Raw genomic sequence first — 17,708 nt, forward strand, 5'->3', positions numbered from 1 at the left:
TCAAGATTTTTTTGCCTCTACTTAAGAACCATTTTCTACTTAAAAACCCAAGCCCGGAAAAATTTCCCAGTATATTTGAAAGTGGCATATACAAATTTATTTTTAGTTAATCTTTTGTATCTGTTTTTACCTAGGTGATAACAATGTTAATATTAGTTTAATATTACTTTAAATGTATTTTTTGATGATTATGGTATAGTAGTTTATGTATAAGTAACATATTAAGAATATTGGTTTATATACGTATAGTAGTTAAAATTAGTTTAAATGTATTGTTTGATGATCATGGTATATTAGTTTATGTATAAGCAATATATAAAGAATTTTGGTTCATACATGTATAGTAGTTAAAATTAGATTAAATGTATTGTTTGACGATTATGCTATATTAGTCTATGTATAAGTAACATATTAAGAACTTTAGTTTATATATGCATAGTACCTAAGATTTTGAAAATTCTAACCCAAATTTACTAGATTTTTTAATATTTAACATATATTCAATTATGTATTCTTTTTCTGTATTTGAATCTATACTTTCAGGAGAAGCGGGGGAAATGCACCCCCACTCTATGTTTAATGTTTGTTTGTGTGTCCGTTTATTTTAAGAAAATTAATAAAAATATTGGGGAAAAAAAATGAAAGTGGCACGAAGGCCCAACCAGTTTCCTGCCATTCCTGCTTTAATCCCAGCCACCCCGGGCTTTTCTGGGCTGCCAGAGGAGCCTTTCGGTGCCGCTTAAGGAGGCTTTTGCAGTCCAGAGCAAACAAAGCATTTTCCTTTCTCTGGGCACTTGGAGAGGGAATAAACCTCTGCCAGCACCCAGAGAAAAGAAACACTCCCTTCGCTCTGGGCAGCGACTGTCCTCCTCCTCTTCTTCCTCCTCCTCCTCCCAACCAAATTCCAAGCTTTTATTTCTTTCCTAATGGGTTTGCCTGCATTATTTGCTTTTGCATTGATTCCTATGGAAAAAAATGCTTCTACTTACAAACTTTTCTACTTAAGAACCTGGTCATGGAACGAATTAAGTTCTTAAGTAGAGGTACCACTATATATATATATTTTGGTCCAAATGTACATCACTCTACACTTCCTTAGAGCAAGTTCCATGTGGACATGCTGAGACCTATTTTCCTAGATTGAAAAGATCCTTTACCAGCTTGATACTGTCAATATTTCTTTGGGTAACCGTACGTATCTGATGGGATGAATGCTCAGCAAATCGTTGGGCAATTGCTTTCTCCCAATCAAACAGAGATTATGGCAGCAGATTCCAGAAAGTAAATAAGGTAAGTAGTTTTTTGGCAGATAACTGAGTGAGTAAGTGGAGGTACCCCTGTATTACAGGATGCTTCCTCTGCCACGCCCACAGAACCGTAATTCATACCTGGAACCAAACAAGCAACTTGATTCTCAAGTTATCTTTATATATTTCTCATTTCACCAAGGCTTGCAGAACACCATTTTAAAGTGATGTGAGTAACAATTGCATTCAAAAGATGTGAATTCTTCATTTTTCCATGTCTTGCATGCGAATAGTGGTCCCATTTTTTTCATCCTCCCTGACCAGAGTGACTCTTTTGGTCCTGATATCTATACCCTAAAATATGCTACTTTCTGTATCCTATCCTGGGAGACCTTTTAGGACTGATAAGTGTAGGTAACATATCTACTGTATTTTACCCAACTCTATTCGGCAGGTTTAACTCATCTATGCGAAATTTCCAAGTTTCCTTAATAATCAGTGCACAATAAGGGTGCAAATCAGATTTTTTTTTTTTTGGTGGTAGGGATACAGGAACGGCTTTTATTATGAGACATTTAAATGCTAGTAATTTTTTACTCAGTTCTGGTTAGTTCACTCCTGCAGTTAACTATACCTACAAACGCCTCTACTTAGGAACTTTTCTAGATAAGAACCAGGTGTTCAAGCTTTTTTTTGCCTCTTCCCAAGAACCATTTTCCACTTACAAACCCGAGCCTCCGAAACTGTAACCGGAAAAGGTAGGGAGAAGCCTCTGTGGGTCCTCTCTAGGAATCTCCTGGGAGGAAACAGGGCTGGAAAAGGCGGGGAGAAGCCTCCGTGGGGCCTCTCTAGGAATCTCCTGGGAGGAAACAGGGCTGGAAAAGGCAGGAAGAAGCCTCCGTGGGGCCTCTCTAGGAATCTCCTGGGAGGAAACAGGGCTGGAAAAGGTAGGGAGAAGCCTCCGTGGGGCCTCTCTAGGAATCTCCTGGGAGGAAACAGGGCTGGAAAAGGTAGGGAGAAGCCTCCGTGGGGCCTCTCTAGGAATCTCCTGGGAGGAAACAGGGCTGGAAAAGGCGGGGAGAAGCCTCCGTGGGGCCTCTCTAGGAATCTCCTGGGAGGAAACAGGGCCGCTACCCTCCCTGTGGTTTCCCCCATCGCACACATTATTTGCTTTTACATTGATTCCTATGGGAAAAATTCCTTCTTCTTACAAACCTTTCTACTTAAGAACCTGGTCATGGAACAAATTAAGTTTGTAGGTAGAGGTACCACTGTACGTTATTGTATTCTTATTTTTTGCACAATCAGAGAAAAGGCCCTGGCAAATCTTGGAGATTGCCCATAGATGCCCCAAGTATGGTATTTTGTTAATGACAAGCTATACATGCATCAGTGGGCTTAAACATCTCCCATCAAAATGAATTGCAATTCAATGTATTTTAGTTGAGGCTGATGGTGCTTTTAACTGGTTACTGGACATAAGTTCTTGACAACCATGTAGTTTTTCCAAAATAAGGGTAGAAATGAAAAGGATTATTTTTTTATATAAAAAAATGTATGTTTTCTTAAAAGTGGCCAAATATGGAGATTATAAAGAGATTTCTAATTTGTCTACCACGAGGATCACAGAAAGCACAAAAATGAGCTGTCATTGTTTTGCTGTTTGTCCTGTCCGTCAATTCTTCCAAAATGAATTCCGGTCATTCATGGGGGGTGGGGGTGGGGGTGGAAGTGACTTGTGAAAAATAGGAACCAAGTTTTTATCATAAGATACCTGAAAAAGATGATCTGTTTGGATGATTGGGTTTTCCGTTGAACATTTTGGTTCCTTGTAATCAGCCAGAATCCAGTTTCTTCTTACCCAAACCCATTACTTCATGTCTTGTAAGTTGAAATCTCCCCACCGCTGTGTGTGTGTGTTTGTGGGTGAGAGAGAGAGGGGGAGGAGAGAGAGAGACAGAGACAGAGAGAAAGTGAGAACCAGAGACGGAGAGATACAGATAGACAAACAAACAGAGAGAGAAAGAGAGATAGAGACACAGAGAGAAAGAGAGCAGGGGAGAGGGACAAAGAGAGACAGACAGACAGACACACACAAACAAACAAACAAACAAACACACACACAGGGAGAGAGACAGAGAGAGGGAGACAGAAAGAAAGAGAGACAGAGAGACCAACAGTCTTCATACTCTATATAAATGACCTTTGCGAACACATTACAAGCAACTGCGTTCTCCTCGCTGATGATGTAAAACTTTTCAACACCAGTGGTAACACAGCTACTCTCCAAAAAGACCTTGACTTTTTGTCTGAATGGTCAAACATCTAGCAACTCCAAATCTCAACCAACAAATGCTCTGTCCTACACATTGGCAAAAAGAATCAGAACACCAAACACAAGCTGAACAAACAAGACCTTACAGACAACCCTCACTCCGTTAAAGACCTTGGAATACTCGTATCAAATGACCTAAGGGCCAAATCCCACTGCAAGAACATCGCCAAAAAGGCTCCAAGGGTTGTTAACCTAATTCTATGTAGCTTCTGCTCCGGTAATCTCACACTACTTACCAGAGCTTACAAAACTTTTCGCTGGACCCATCCTTGAATACAGTTCAGCTGTCTGGGACCCACAACACTTTTTGGACACAAACACTCTAGAAACTGTCCAGAGTCACTTTACTAAAAGAGCCCCCCACTCCACTCGCAACCGAATACCCTATGCAACTAGACTTACAATCCTAGGTTTAGAAAGCTTAAAACTACATTGCCTTAAACACGACCTAAGCATAGCCTGTAAAATCATCTGCTACAACGTCCTTCCTGTCAACACTACTTCAGCTTCAGCCACAACAACACACAAGCACACAACAGATACAAAGGTAAAGTAAACCGCTCAAAACTCGACTGCAGGAAATACGACTTTAGTAACCAAGTAGTTGATGCATGGAACTCAGTACCAGACTCTGTAGTATCATCACCTAACTCCCAAAACTTTTTTTATGGCATATAAATGTCAATTACTGAATTAGTTAAGGTTGCGTGGACATGTCGAGCCTAAGGAAGGTGCCAGTCCTGCTTTCTCATTGCCAGGTTCATTCTTCCTTTCTTCTTCCTTTCCTTTATCAGAATTACAGCCATAAAAACATAGATTTCACCTGGGAAGTAAAATACAATGGTACCTCTACCTAAGAACGCCTCTACTTATGAACTTTTCTAGATAAGAACCTGGTGTTCAGGATTTTTTTGCCTCTTCTCAAGATCCATTTTACAAACCTGAGCCTCCGAAACTGTAACCAGAAAAGGCAGGGAGAAGCCTCTGTGGGGCCTCTCTAGGAATCTCCTGGGCGGATAAAGAGCCGGAGAAGGCGGGGAGAAGCCTGCGTGGGGCCTCTATAGGAATTTCCTGGGAGGAAACAAGGCCGGAAAAGGTGAGGAGAAGCCTCCGTGAGGCCTCTCTAGGAATCTCCTGGGAGGAAACGACTGGAAAAGGTGCAGAGAAGCCTCAATGGGGCCTCTCTAGAAATCTCCTGGGAGGAAACAGGGCCGGAAAAGGCGGGGAGAAGCCTCCGTGGGGCCTCTCTAGGAATCTCCTGGGAGGAAACAGGGCCAGAAAAGGTGGGGAGAAGCCCCTGTGGGGCCTCTCTAGGAATCTCCTGGGAGGAAACAGGGCTGGAAAAGGTGGGGAGAAGCCTCCGTGGGGCCTCTGTAGGAATCTCCTGGGAGGAAACAGGGCCTCTACCCTCGCTGTGGTTTCCCCAATCACACACATTATTTGCTTTTACATTGATTCCTATGGAAAAAATTACTTCTTCTTACAGACATTTCTACTTAAGAACCTGATCACGGAACGAATTAAGTTAGTTAGTAGAAGTACCACTGTATGGGTGTAACAGTTTAATTATCCTACCTAAGAAACGCAAGGCTTATTTAATACGATCTGTTTATCCATACTTTATTTATACAAACTTTACACGACGTATTTAACCTTTTGCATTGCACTGAATATAAACACTCCAGCAGGAGTGGTTGAATTAATGCGCTATATTTTTACAAAGCACATGGTTCCATTCTGAAAACTGATGCAATATTCTGGCCCAGATTTCTCATACATTATTTCCATGTCTAATGGAAAGTACCCTACTGATCTTGTGGTGCGTGTGTGTATATGTGTTGTGGGCAACTGTACTTTTCCTGGTTAACTAATGGCAACCTTTGAAGATTAAAACTTGGCAGCAATTCCCTGTTTCCTTTTCAGGGTCTTTTTCGGAGAGAAATGTAGTTTTCCAAAAGGAAACGAAGGCTTCACCAGTTGTTAGACAGAACACTTGAATGGCTTTGCAACTTGTTTGTATTTTTCTAGTCATTATATTCTTTTTTTAAATAATCTACACAAGAAAGCCAATGTGTAATTTTTGATTAATAAATGATGGTGTACAAATATATTTCTTTGGGGGTGTTTTTTTTCCTTTTTTTGCTTATTGTTACTGCACACTGCTTTATGAATAGGACAATTATTCCTAAATTTGAAACTTTAGATCAGGGATGGCGAACCTATGGCATGGGTGCCACAGGTGGCATGCGGAGTATTGAGCCGGGGTGGCGCAGCAGGTAGAGTGCTGTACTGCAGGCCACTGAAGCTGACTTGTAGATCTGAAGGTGAGCAGTTCAAATCTCATCACCGGCTCAAGGCTGACTCAGCCTTCCATCCTTCCGAGGTGGGTAAAATGAGGACCCGGATTGTGGGGGCAATAGGCTGGCTCTGTTAAAAAAAGTGGTATTGCTAACATGTTGTAAGCCGCCCTGAGTCTAAGGAGAAGGGCGGCATAAAAATCAAATAAATGAATGAATGAATGAATAACTAATTAACTAACTAACTAACTAACTAACTAACTAACTAACTAACTAACTAAATAAATAACTAAATAACTAAATAACTAAATAACTAAATAACTAAATAACTAAATAACTAAATAACTAACTGCTGGCACATGAGCCGTTGCCCTAGCTCAGCTCCAACATGCATATGTGCTGGCCAGCTAATTTTGGGCTCGTGCAGAAGCTCTGGAAGGCATTCGATAAAGGAAATGGAGCCCCTCCCTTTATGAAACCAGGTTGCAACGCCTTGGTCTTTTCAGCCTTGTGGGACCCAACTGGCCACTGGAATACATGAGACAGAAGGTGGTCCCATAGGTCACTGTTTCCCAACCTTGGCAACTTGAAGATATCTGGACTTCAACTCCCAGAATTCCCAAGCCAACATTTGCTGGCTGGGGAATTCTGGGAGTTGAAGTCCAGATATCTTCAAGTTGCCAAGGTTGGGAAACACTGCCATAGGTCATCTGGTCCTAAGCCAGGTAGGGCTCTATAGGTCATAATTAACACTTGGAATTGTGTCTGGAGACCAATCGGCAACCAATGCAACTTACAGAGTGATGTTGAAATGTATGCAGATCTTGGGAGTCTCACAATAGCTCGCGCAGTTGCATTTATTTCTTGCGCATGATGCAGATTTATTTTATTTATTTATTTTATTTATTTATTTTGTCCAATACACAATGAGGGTTTTAGTGGGTATATATCTATATACACATAGTAAAATACATGATGAAGGTTATAGGGGAGATACTCATAGTAAAATATATCTAAGAAAGAATAGAAAAGAAGATAAAGTAATAGAAGATATCAATGAAAGAAAAGAAGAAGAGATATAGGAATAGAAGAAAGGTATAGGAGATATAGGAGAGCAATAGGACAGGGGACGGAAGGCACTCTAGTGCACTTGTACTCGCCCCTTACTGACCTCTTAGGAATCTGGATAGGTCAACCGTAGATAATCTAAGGGTAAAGTGTTGGGGGTTTGGGGATGACACTATGGAGGTCTACCTGATTTAATAAGCTGTTTTCTTTGGTTATGTTAGCCTCGTGTTGGTAGCACACAACCTTCTTTCTCTCTTTATTTATTTATTTTTGAGCAAAGAATGAACTAACCAGCCATGTATGTTTGGAGGAATTAGTATAACATTACTTTAAGAGCTAGGACTGCAATTAGCCATAAAAGGGAGTCAGATGTGTTGCTCCAGCAGTTGTTGATGGCTATTGCAGTTAGTCTTGCTAATGCTTGCTATTGCTGTGTGCTATATATTGCTGTGTGCTAAATTTATTTATTTATTTATTTATTTGATTGATTGATTGATTGATTGATTGATTTTTATGCCACCCTTCTCCTTAGACTCAGGGCGGCTTGCAACATGATACGGTTCCACATAAAGAGCTGATAGATAAATTAGTGAAGATTGGACTTAATCCCTGGATAGTTCAATGGATTTGCAGCTGGCTGAAGCATAGACATCAGAGAGTTATTGGTAACGGCGAGTATTCTGAGCAGAGTCAGGTTACAAGCGGTGTGCCACAAGGGTCTGTTCTGGGTCCTATTCTTTTTAATATGTTTGTGAGTGACATAGGGGAAGGTTTGGTAGGGAAGGTTTGCCTATTTGCCGATGACTCTAAAGTGTGCAATAGGGTTGATATTCCTGGAGGCTTCTGTAATATGGTAAATGATTTAGCTTTACTAGATAAATGGTCAAGCAATGGAAACTGCAGTTTAATGTTTCCAAATGTAAAATAATGCACTTGGGGAAAAGGAATCCTCAATCTGAGTATTGTATTGGCAGTTCTGTGTTAGCAAATACTTCAGAAGAAAAGGATTTAGGGGTAGTGATTTCTGACAGTCTCAAAATGGGTGAACAGTGCAGTCAGGCGGTAGGGAAAGCAAGTAGGATGCTTGGCTGCATAGCTAGAGGTATAACAAGCAGGAAGAGGGAGATTATGATCCCGCTATATAGAATGCTGGTGATACCACATTTGGAATACTGTGTTCAGTTCTGGAGACCTCACCTACAAAAAGATATTGACAAAATTGAACGGGTCCAAAGACGGGCTACAAGAATGGTGGAAGGTCTTAAGCATAAAACGTATCAAGAAAGACTTAATGAACTCAATCTGTATAGTCTGGAGGACTGAAGGAAAAGGGGGGACATGATCGAAACATTTAAATATATTAAAGGGTTAAATAAGGTCCAGGAGGGAAGTGATTTTAATAGGAAAGTGAACACAAGAACAAGGGGACACAATCTGAAGTTAGTTTGGGGGAAAGATCAAAAGCAACATGAGAAAATATTATTTTACTGAAAGAGTAGCAGATCCTTGGAACAAACTTCCAGCAGACGTGGTTGGTAAATCCACAGTAACTGAATTTAAACATGCCTGGGATAAACACATATCCATCCTAAGATAAAATACAGAAAATAGTATAAGGGCAGACTAGATGGACCAGGAGGTCTTTTTCTGCCGTCAGACTTCTATGTTTCTATGTTTCTAACTCCCCCATGCCTGGCGGTATAAGTGAATCTTGAGTAGTTTATGAAAGACAGGGAGGGTGTGGGCAGTTCTAATCTTCGGGGGGAGTTGGTTCCAGAGGGCCGGGCCATCACAGAGAAGGCTCTTCCCCTGGGTCCCGCCGAACAACATTGTTTAGTCGACGGTACCCAGAGAAGGCCAACTCTGTGGGACCTTATCGGTCGCTGGGATTCGTGCGGTAGCAGGGGGTTCCGAAGGTAATCTGGTCCAATGCCAGGGCTTTAAAGGCCATGACCAACACTTTGAATTGTGACCGGAAACTGATCGACAGCCAATGCATACGCTGAGAGCATCTGCACCAAGACAAATTCCTTGTGTGTCCAATCACACTTGGCCAATAAAATTCTATTCTATTCTATATTCAATGAGAATATTTCATTCATTCAGATCTAGGGTGTGTTATTTGAGTTATTCGAGCAGTGTATATTGACAAACCCAACCAGTGAAGTGCGTAGTACTGACAATTCACTCTTCTCCTTTCCTGTATATATATAAACATAGAAACATAGAAGTATGACGGCAGAAAAAGACCTCATGGTCCATCTAGTCTGCCCTTATACTATTTTCTGTATTTTATCTTAGGATGGATATATATTTATCCCAGGCATGTTTAAATTCAGTTACTGTGGATTTATCTACCATGTCTGCTGGAAGTTTGTTCCAAGCATCTACTACTCTTTCAGTGAAATAATATTTTCTCATGTTGCTTTTGATCTTTCCCCCAACTAACTTCAGATTGTGTCCCCTTGTTGCATATACAAGAAATATATTGATCTGGATTCTGAATTGTGTCTGTGGAACGTTTTATTCTCTTTGTGAGGTTTTGAGAATCCCAACCAACCTATTGTCCATATTCTCCTGGCTGGTATCCTTTCCTGAGAACACTAGAACTGTGGGGAAGAGTTGGACAAAAAAAGAGTGATGTAATTTGTCCATTGACCGTAGATTAATAAAGAAATAAATGAAAAGAAGTGAGTGAGTTGCAAAGATGCCTTTGGGGCTTGGAAGACTTTTGGATTCTCTGGAATCCACCACGATTTACGTTTTCTTCTGTGTGAGAGAAAAAAAAAAGAGGGCTCTGAGGTTTAAAAGGGTTTATTCTTGGGTGTGTTTGCCCGCAGGTAAGAAATGCAGATTTTTGACTCAACCACTTCTGGACACTTAATCATGGAAGAATGCAAAATATTTCCTTTCGATTCAATCATGCATAGAGATTAGTTGAATAATATAATTATAAACTTCCTCATCTCCTAGATTGGGGTTGGCCTCTTTCACTTTTGGCCCTACCTCTTGCTGGGAGTTACAGATAAGGAGTTCCCAGGGCCTGCGTCTTTTATTTTATTTTTATTTATTTATTTTGTCCAATGCACAATAACACACAATGAAGGTTATAGAGGATATACTGTAGTATGTTCTGTCGGGCTCTCTGGTAGACTCCTCCCAAAAATTCACAGGTACAAATTTCAGACACACACACGTTTGAAAATTCAAAACAATGTTCTTTATAATGAAAATTCACTTAAACTAAGCCCTCTTTTGGTATAGCCAAGAGCACTCGTCTCCAAACAAACTGGTAATTGGTACAAGTCCATTATCAGTTCTGTGATACTTAGCTTGCAGTTGTGAGGCAATTCACAGTCCTTCTTCTTTTACAAAGTGAAACGCACTTTGCTCTGGTTTAGTTTCAAAGCAGGGAAAAATCAGCACACAAAAGGTCAAAGTCAGTAAAGCAGTCACGAAACACAACGATCAGATAATCCTCCACAATGGCCAAACCCACAGGCTGCTATTTATAGCAGCCTCACTAATTACCACAGCCCCACCCAACCACAGGTGGCCTCATTTTCTTTGATAATAATCTCTCAGTTGTTGTTGCCTATGCATTGCTCTGGTGGCTGTATCATTAACTCTTGTTCTGAATCCAAGGAGGAGCTAGATAATTGATCTCCTTCTGAGCTGTCTGCCACACTCTCCTCCTCCCTGTCACTCATGTCTTCTTGGTCAGAGGAGCCTTCATCAGCAGATTCCACCGGGGGGGGGGGCAAAACAGGCCTGCAGCATGTGGATGTCTCCCCCACATCCACAGTCCTTGGGGCAGGAGCTGGGCCAGAGCTAACCACAACATAGTAGAGAAGAAATACGAGATATAGGAGAGACTATAGGACAGGGGACGGAAGGCACTCTAGTGTGCTTATGTACGCCCCTTACTGACCTCTTAGGAATCTGGAGAGGTCAACCGTGGATAGTCTAAGGGTAAAATGTTGGGGGTTAGGGGATGATACTACGGAGTCCGGTAATGAGTTCCACACTTCAACAACCCGATTACTAAAGTCATATTTTTTACAGTCAAGTTTGGAGCGGTTAATATTAAGCTTGAATCTGTTGTGTGCTCTTGTGTTATTGTGGTTGAAGCTGAAGTAGTCTTTGACAGGCAGGACATTGCAACCTATGATCTTGTGGGCAATACTTAGATCATGCTTAAGGCGTCATAGTTCTAAGCTTTCAAGACCCAGGATTGTAAGTCTAGTTTCGTAGGGTATTTATTCTGTTTCGAGTGGAGGAGTGAAGGGCTCTTCTTGTGAAGTATCTTTGAACATTTTCAAGGTTGTTAATGTCTGAGATGCGATATGGGTTCCAAACAGACGAGCTGTATTTGAGGATGGGTCTGGCGAAAGTTTTGTAAGCTCTGGTAAGTAGTGTGAGGTTTCCAGAGCAGAAGCTACGTAGAATTAGATTAACAACTCTTGAGGCCTTCTTAGTGATGTTGTTGCAGTGGGCTTTGGCATTTAGATCTTTAGTTCTTAGTATCCCGAGGCCCTTGACCGAGTGGGGATTATCTGTGATAATTTGTTTATTAAGTTTGTATTTGAAGCTCTGATTCTTGTTGCCGATGTGTAGGACAGAGCATTTGCGGGTTGAGATTTGGAGCTGCCATGTGTTGCACCAGTCAGAAACAGAGTCTAGGTCTTTTTGTGGAGTAGTTGTGTTATCAGTGGTGAAAACTTTGAAAACGTTCAGACGGATGAAACGTACAAGGGTGTGTTGTGTGGGGGAGGGAGTCAAACAATTCAAGATGGTGGTTGTGGCAGCCCCAAATTTTACTTACTCTATTTCTCAGAGTATAAGATGCACCTTTTCCCTCCCTAAAAGAGACTAAAATTTCAGGTGCACCTTATATGCTGAATGTAGCTTTTTTTCAAGGCTTCCCCCCTAACTAGGTACTGACAATCTTCCCAGCTCTTACCTTGCAGGTTCTTTCATTGTTACTCTCTCCAAAGAATGTTTTTCCAGCCTTAAGTTGTTGCGGGCTTTTTTTCATTGCTCTGACTTGCTCCAAATGTTTCTTTCCAGCCCTGATCAGGTGCTAATGATTTTCCCAGCTCTTACCTGTTGTGGTTCCGTCTGAGGCCCCTCAGGGAACGGCTGATCTTCTGTCGGTTTCCAGCTCAGAGGGAGAGGATGAGGAACAGGAGGTGCAGGCAGACGAGGAGGAGGAATCCCAGGCTGAAGAAGAGGGAGGACAGCCAGGGTCCCCCCAGAGGGAGCTCTCCCCAGCAAGCAGCCTGGATTCCTTAGAGGAAAATGCACAAGCCATAATTGATCTGCGACAGAGAAGAGCTACACAGCGAAGGGACCAATTGGCTAGGTACTTTCAGCATTAAAGAGGCAACAGCTGGGTTTGGGTGTGGTGCTCTTTGGAAAGGCTAAAAGGCAGACCCACCCTTCCTGGCTTGTGGAGTTTTATCTTTGAGAGTCTTGGGACCTAGCTGTGAACTTTGGCGTCTTGGAATCCTGGTTTGTGCCTTTGACTACTGAAACCCTGGGGTGGGTGTGCCAGCAAGAAGCTTGCTGTATTGTCTGGACATCAGGACTCTGCTGTAAAGTATTATAGCCTGTCTGTTGGGAAGAACAGGTTTTCCTCTGTGTTTATTTTTTCCAGCTATAAAGTACTTTTGCTTTTATCAGAGTGTCTGGCTGTTTTTTCCAGTTGGTGTTGAGGTCTGGGGGAACCCAGACAGAACATTACCCGTTTGCAAACTCTTTCATTGTTACTCTTTCTGAATAAGGGTTTTTTAAAAGCCCTAACCAGGGGATAAAATAATGTGCTGAACTGACCAGATTAAGGATGGTAGCCAGACGAATATCTGGGAAGCAGATTCTTTTCCCTATTTTACTCCCCCAAAAACTAAGGTGTGTTTTATACTCTGGTATGTCTTATACTCCGAAAAATATGGTATGTGTTGAATGTCCATTAAAATGGGTGAGGTCATTTTGTGGTTCAGCCTGAGGCTGCTCAGGGACCGGCTGTGTCTCTGCTGGCTCCATGCCCGGAGGAGGATGACAGCGAAGAGGAGGGGGCTGAACAGTTGGACAGGGGAGAGGAAAATCAGGAATGGGATGAAGGAGAACAGCATGAGAGCCCCGGGGGGGGGGCTCTCCCCAGCCAGTAGTTTGGAGTCATTAGGTGATGAAGCTCAAGCCGTCATTGACATGCGACAGAGACGGTCAGATCAAAGAAAGGAGCAATTAAAGAAGTATTATCAGCACTGAATTAGGAACAGCTGGGTTTGGGTGTGGTCCTCCTTAGCAGGGTTTAAAAGGCAGGCAAGCCCTTGAAGCCATGTGGAGTGTTATCAGTTTGGAGTTGCGTTATCCTGTCTTGTTTCTCAGCGTCTCTGTTCCTGGCTTGTGGCCCAGCAGCTTTGGAAGACCCGTGGGAGGTGTAGGTCTGCTATCTACAGCCTCGGCTTGGCAGCAAGAATTCTGTATTGCTGTATGGACTTTTGCCTTTGTGGATATATCTGAAGATACAGCGTTTTCCTGTTTGTAAGGACATTTTCTGTTACCTGTGTTTTTCTTGAATTTTATAAACTGCCTTTGCCTTTTACCAGTGTGTCTGGCTTCTGGAGTGACCCAGACAGAACAGGTCACGTGCTCCTATTTTATTTATTTATTTTTATGGTTACAATTCTGGGCGACGTATAGCATGAGTCACGAAAATGAAATACAAGTAGTCCTTGACTTACAATAGTTTGCTTAGTGGCCTTTCAAAGTTACAACGGCACTGAAAAATTGTGACTTATGGCCATTTTTCACAGTTATAGCAATAGCACCTACACTTATATAGAATAGAATTCTTTATTGGCCAAGTGTGATGGACACACAAAGAGTTTGTCTTAGGTGTAAATGCTCTCAATGTACATAAGGAGAATAAAATACAGTGGTACCTTGTCATACGAACCCCTCGTCATACGAACGTTTCGAGATACGAACCCGGGGTTCGGAATTTTTTTGCCTCTTCTTATGAACTTTTTTTGCCTTACGAACCAGCCGCCGCCGCCGCTGGGATGCCCCACCTCTGGACTTCCGTTGCAAGCAAGGCACCCGTTTTTGCAATCCTGGGATTCCCCTGAGGCTCCCTTCTATGGAAAAAACCCACCTCCAGACTTCCGTGTTTTTGTGATGCTGCAATTTCGCTGAGGCTTCCCTCGCTGGGAAACCCCACCTCCGGACTTCTGTTGCCAGCGGAATTAAGGACGGAGAAGAAAAGTGTACAAACTAATCCAGTGTTTTTCAAACTTGGTGATTTCAAGAAGTGCAGAAACCCAACTCTCAGAATTCCTTTGCCAGCGTGTGCGCACACATCTTAAAGTCACCGAGTTTGAAACAACAAGAGCGAGGACATTGTCGATTTGAATAAAAGCATTGCAGAGTTGCAAGTTTTAAGTTTTCCATCCCTTTCTTAACCACCGTCTAATAAAAAGACATTTCCCAGGAAAACATGCCGTCCTTTAAGAAGAGAGGTGCTTATTTTTCAGTCTTACATGCTTTGAAGAGTACTTGTGCGATGGAAGCGACTTCGCAGTTGGCCAGGATGCTTGGAACAAAAACGTGGAAGATTAAAACACTTCGCTTAAATGCTTCTGATTTTCACGGAGAAGGAAGCACAGCCCTGTTAGATGTCTCCCTTGGCTGGATCATGTTCTTAATAGTGCAAAGATACTTTTACACTAAACGGAAGGCCTGCAGCGCGTAGACATTTATCTGGAGAGCAAGAGAACCGATGTGGAAGCCTTCTGAGAAGGTTCCAGGAGAGACCATGTTGTCCTTGGAGCCAGGAGGACTCACTTCAAAGTCTAGTCTTCTTGTGTGGCTTGGCCAACTCGCCGTTCCTCAGCTTCTGCCCCTGCTGTTTCTGAAGACTTGGAGAAACCCAGATTCCGTTCTCCGCTGCAAGACTTGGGACTTCTGATGTAGCACGCTGTTTGGTGAGGAGTCCAAGGAGGAAGCCAATGGATTGCAACCCAGACGAGTCCTGAGCTTGCCAGCTGAAGTCATTCCTACTAATAGCTGTGGTTGATACCTTCCTCTAAAGTTGGGGTTAAGAATAACAAACAAAATAGGCCCTGTTTGACTGGGGAGCGAGTAGGGAAAACAGGTGAAAGGGAGACTCTTGCTAGAGAACGTTTAGAATAGAGAACAAATACTGGATATTGGATTCACACAACCAGTTTCTAGCTAGGATATTATTTTGCTAGGATAAGGAATGCAACCGTCCAATTCCTTAGCAAATCCCAAACAACTAAGATGCAGAAGACTTTATGGCATAGGAGGAGCCAATTAACTGGGTTTGTTTTAACTATGGCTTGTTTAACCACCTAAAGCATGGTATGTTTGTATGTGTGTTTGATTTTCTATATTAAGGGGTTTTAATTTGCTTTTAGTATTGGATTATTATTGTATATTGTCTATGATTGCTGTTAGCCGCCCCGAGTTTTCGAAGAGGGGCGGCATATAAATCCAATAAAAGTTTAAACTTTAGAGTGGATTGTTTAAAATCATAATTTAAAAGCTACAGTGGATGATTCCTTACATTGTGCTGAGCCAAAACTCAAGCAAATTACGTGATTAACTTTAGCACCTGTTGTGGTTAGCTCTGGCCCTGCTCCTGCCCCAAGGACTGTGGATGTGGGGGAGACATCCACATGTTGCAGGCCTGTTTCCCCCCCCCCCCCGGTGGAATCTGATGATGAAGGCTCCTCTGACTAAGAAGACAAGAGTGACAGGGAGGAGGAGAGTGGGGCAGACAGCTCAGAAGGAGATCAATTATCTAGCTCCTCCTTGGATTCAGAACAAGAGTTAATGATACAGCCACTCATGCGGAGAGGGATGCATAGGCAACAACAACTGAGAGATTATTATCAAAGAAAATGAGGCCACCTGTGGTTGGGTGGGGCTGTGGTGATTAGTGAGGCTGCTATAAATAGCAGCCTGTGGGTTTGGCCATTGTGGAGGATTATCTGATTGTTGTGTTTCGTGACTGCTTTACTGACTTTGACCTTTTGTGTGCTGATTTCCCCCCGCTTTGAAACTAAACCAGGGCAAAGTGTGTTTCACTTTGTGAAAGAAGAAGGACTGTGAATTGCCTCACAGCTGCAAGCTAAGTATCACAGAACTGATAAGGGACTTGTACAAATTACCAGTTTGTTTGGAGACCAGTGCTCTTTGCTATACCAAAAGAGGGCTTAGGTTAAGTGAATTTTCATTATAAAGAACATTGAATTTTCAAACGTGTGTGTGTCTGAAATTTGTACCTGTGAATTTTGGGGAGGATTCTACCAGAGAGCCCGACAGAATAGCACTGAGCCTCTGCAGATAGGAAATCAAATATGTGGGAAATAGACGCTGTTCTAATTTTTTTTGGTGAATGTTAATATTTCTGGCTCAGGTTATTTTCTTAGTGATTTATTGTAGTAGAGAAAACTGCTAGTGCAGTTTCAGTCCTAGAACAACATCCTAACGTTTTTATTTCATGTGGCATTATATCCAATGATGGGCTCGTATGGGTACGGCCAGGTACGCAGAACCGGTAGTAAAATTTTGGTCAAGTATGCAAACATTTTAATATTTTTTCTTTTTTCCCCTTCTGCGCTCTGGTATGTTTTTCCTAGGGCAGTAAATGAGGTTGAATGTGTATAATTTTAGAAGAGCTCCCTCTCTCTGTGTGTACATACACATAGGGTTTAGGTAGTAGATAATGTACAGTGATACCTTGTCTTACGAACTTAACTGGTTTCGGGATGAGGTTCGTAAGGTGAATAGTTCATAAGACGAAACAATGTTTCCCATAGGAATCAATGGAAAAGCGATTAATGCGCGCAAGCCCAAAACTCACCCCTTTTGCCAGACGAAGCGTCTGTTTTTTCACTGCTGGGATTCCCCTGAGGCTCCCCTCCATAGGAAACCCCACCTCCAGACCTCTGTGTTTTTGCGATGTTGCAGGGGAATCCCAGCAGTGCAAAAATGGGTGCTTCACTGGCAACAGAAGTCCAGAGGTAGGGTTTCCCAGCAAGGGGAGCCTCAGTGAAATTGCAGCATCGCAAAACACGGAAGTCCGGAGGTTGGGTTTCCCATGGAAGGGAGCCTTAGGGGAATCTCAGCAGTGCAAAAATGGGCGCTTCGCTGGCAATGGAAGTCCGGAGATGGGGTTTCTCAGCAAAGGGAGCCTTTAGCTGGCAACGGAAGTCTGGAGGCGGGGCATCCCAGCAGCGGCGGCTTGGGTTTGTAAGGTGAAAATAGTTTGGAAGAAGAGGCAAAAAAATCTTAAACCCCGGGTTCATATCTCGAAAAGTTTGTACGACGAAGGGTTTGTAAGACGAGGTATCACTGTATATTTTTGTGTGCCTGTGTGTAATATGTATGTACACATATGGCATATATACATAGAATTAAATAGTATATTTTGGATGTTCAGTAATAGTAAATAGAAAGGGAAATTGTATCTCTCTGAGGCGAGGAGAGGCCAGGCACCGTAACCCTAACCCTTGACATGAGTGATGTCAAATTGGCCACCTTTAAGCCAGTCACATGATCTTTAAGCCACCCCCCTAGTCACATGATCATCAAGCCATTCCCACCTGGTCACATGGTTGGCAAGCCACACCCACAAAATAAGCCACGCCCACAGTATGGTAGTAAACATTTTTGCAGTCCTTCACTGATTATATCCCAATGGATAATTGGAAGATGAGACTCTTAAAA

The 17,708-nt window shown here is 42.4% G+C and overlaps 1 protein-coding gene across 2 annotated transcripts in view; it reads left to right on the top strand.

Moving 5' to 3' along the window:
• The window catches only part of WNT7B (Wnt family member 7B), a 170,582-nt gene that overhangs the window by 24,076 nt on the left and 128,798 nt on the right, over nt 1-17,708 (top strand). The window contains exon 2 of one of the 2 annotated variants that reach the window (XM_070755258.1): nt 1,450-1,476. The exons of the other annotated variant lie outside the window; for it this stretch is intronic. Coding sequence (XP_070611359.1) covers nt 1,450-1,476 — 27 coding nt within the window. The remainder of the gene's footprint in view (nt 1-1,449; nt 1,477-17,708) is intronic. 2 annotated transcript variants of the gene reach the window in all.

Source organism: Erythrolamprus reginae, chromosome 6 (assembly GCF_031021105.1).
Source record: "Erythrolamprus reginae isolate rEryReg1 chromosome 6, rEryReg1.hap1, whole genome shotgun sequence".
NCBI lineage: Eukaryota > Metazoa > Chordata > Lepidosauria > Squamata > Dipsadidae > Erythrolamprus > Erythrolamprus reginae.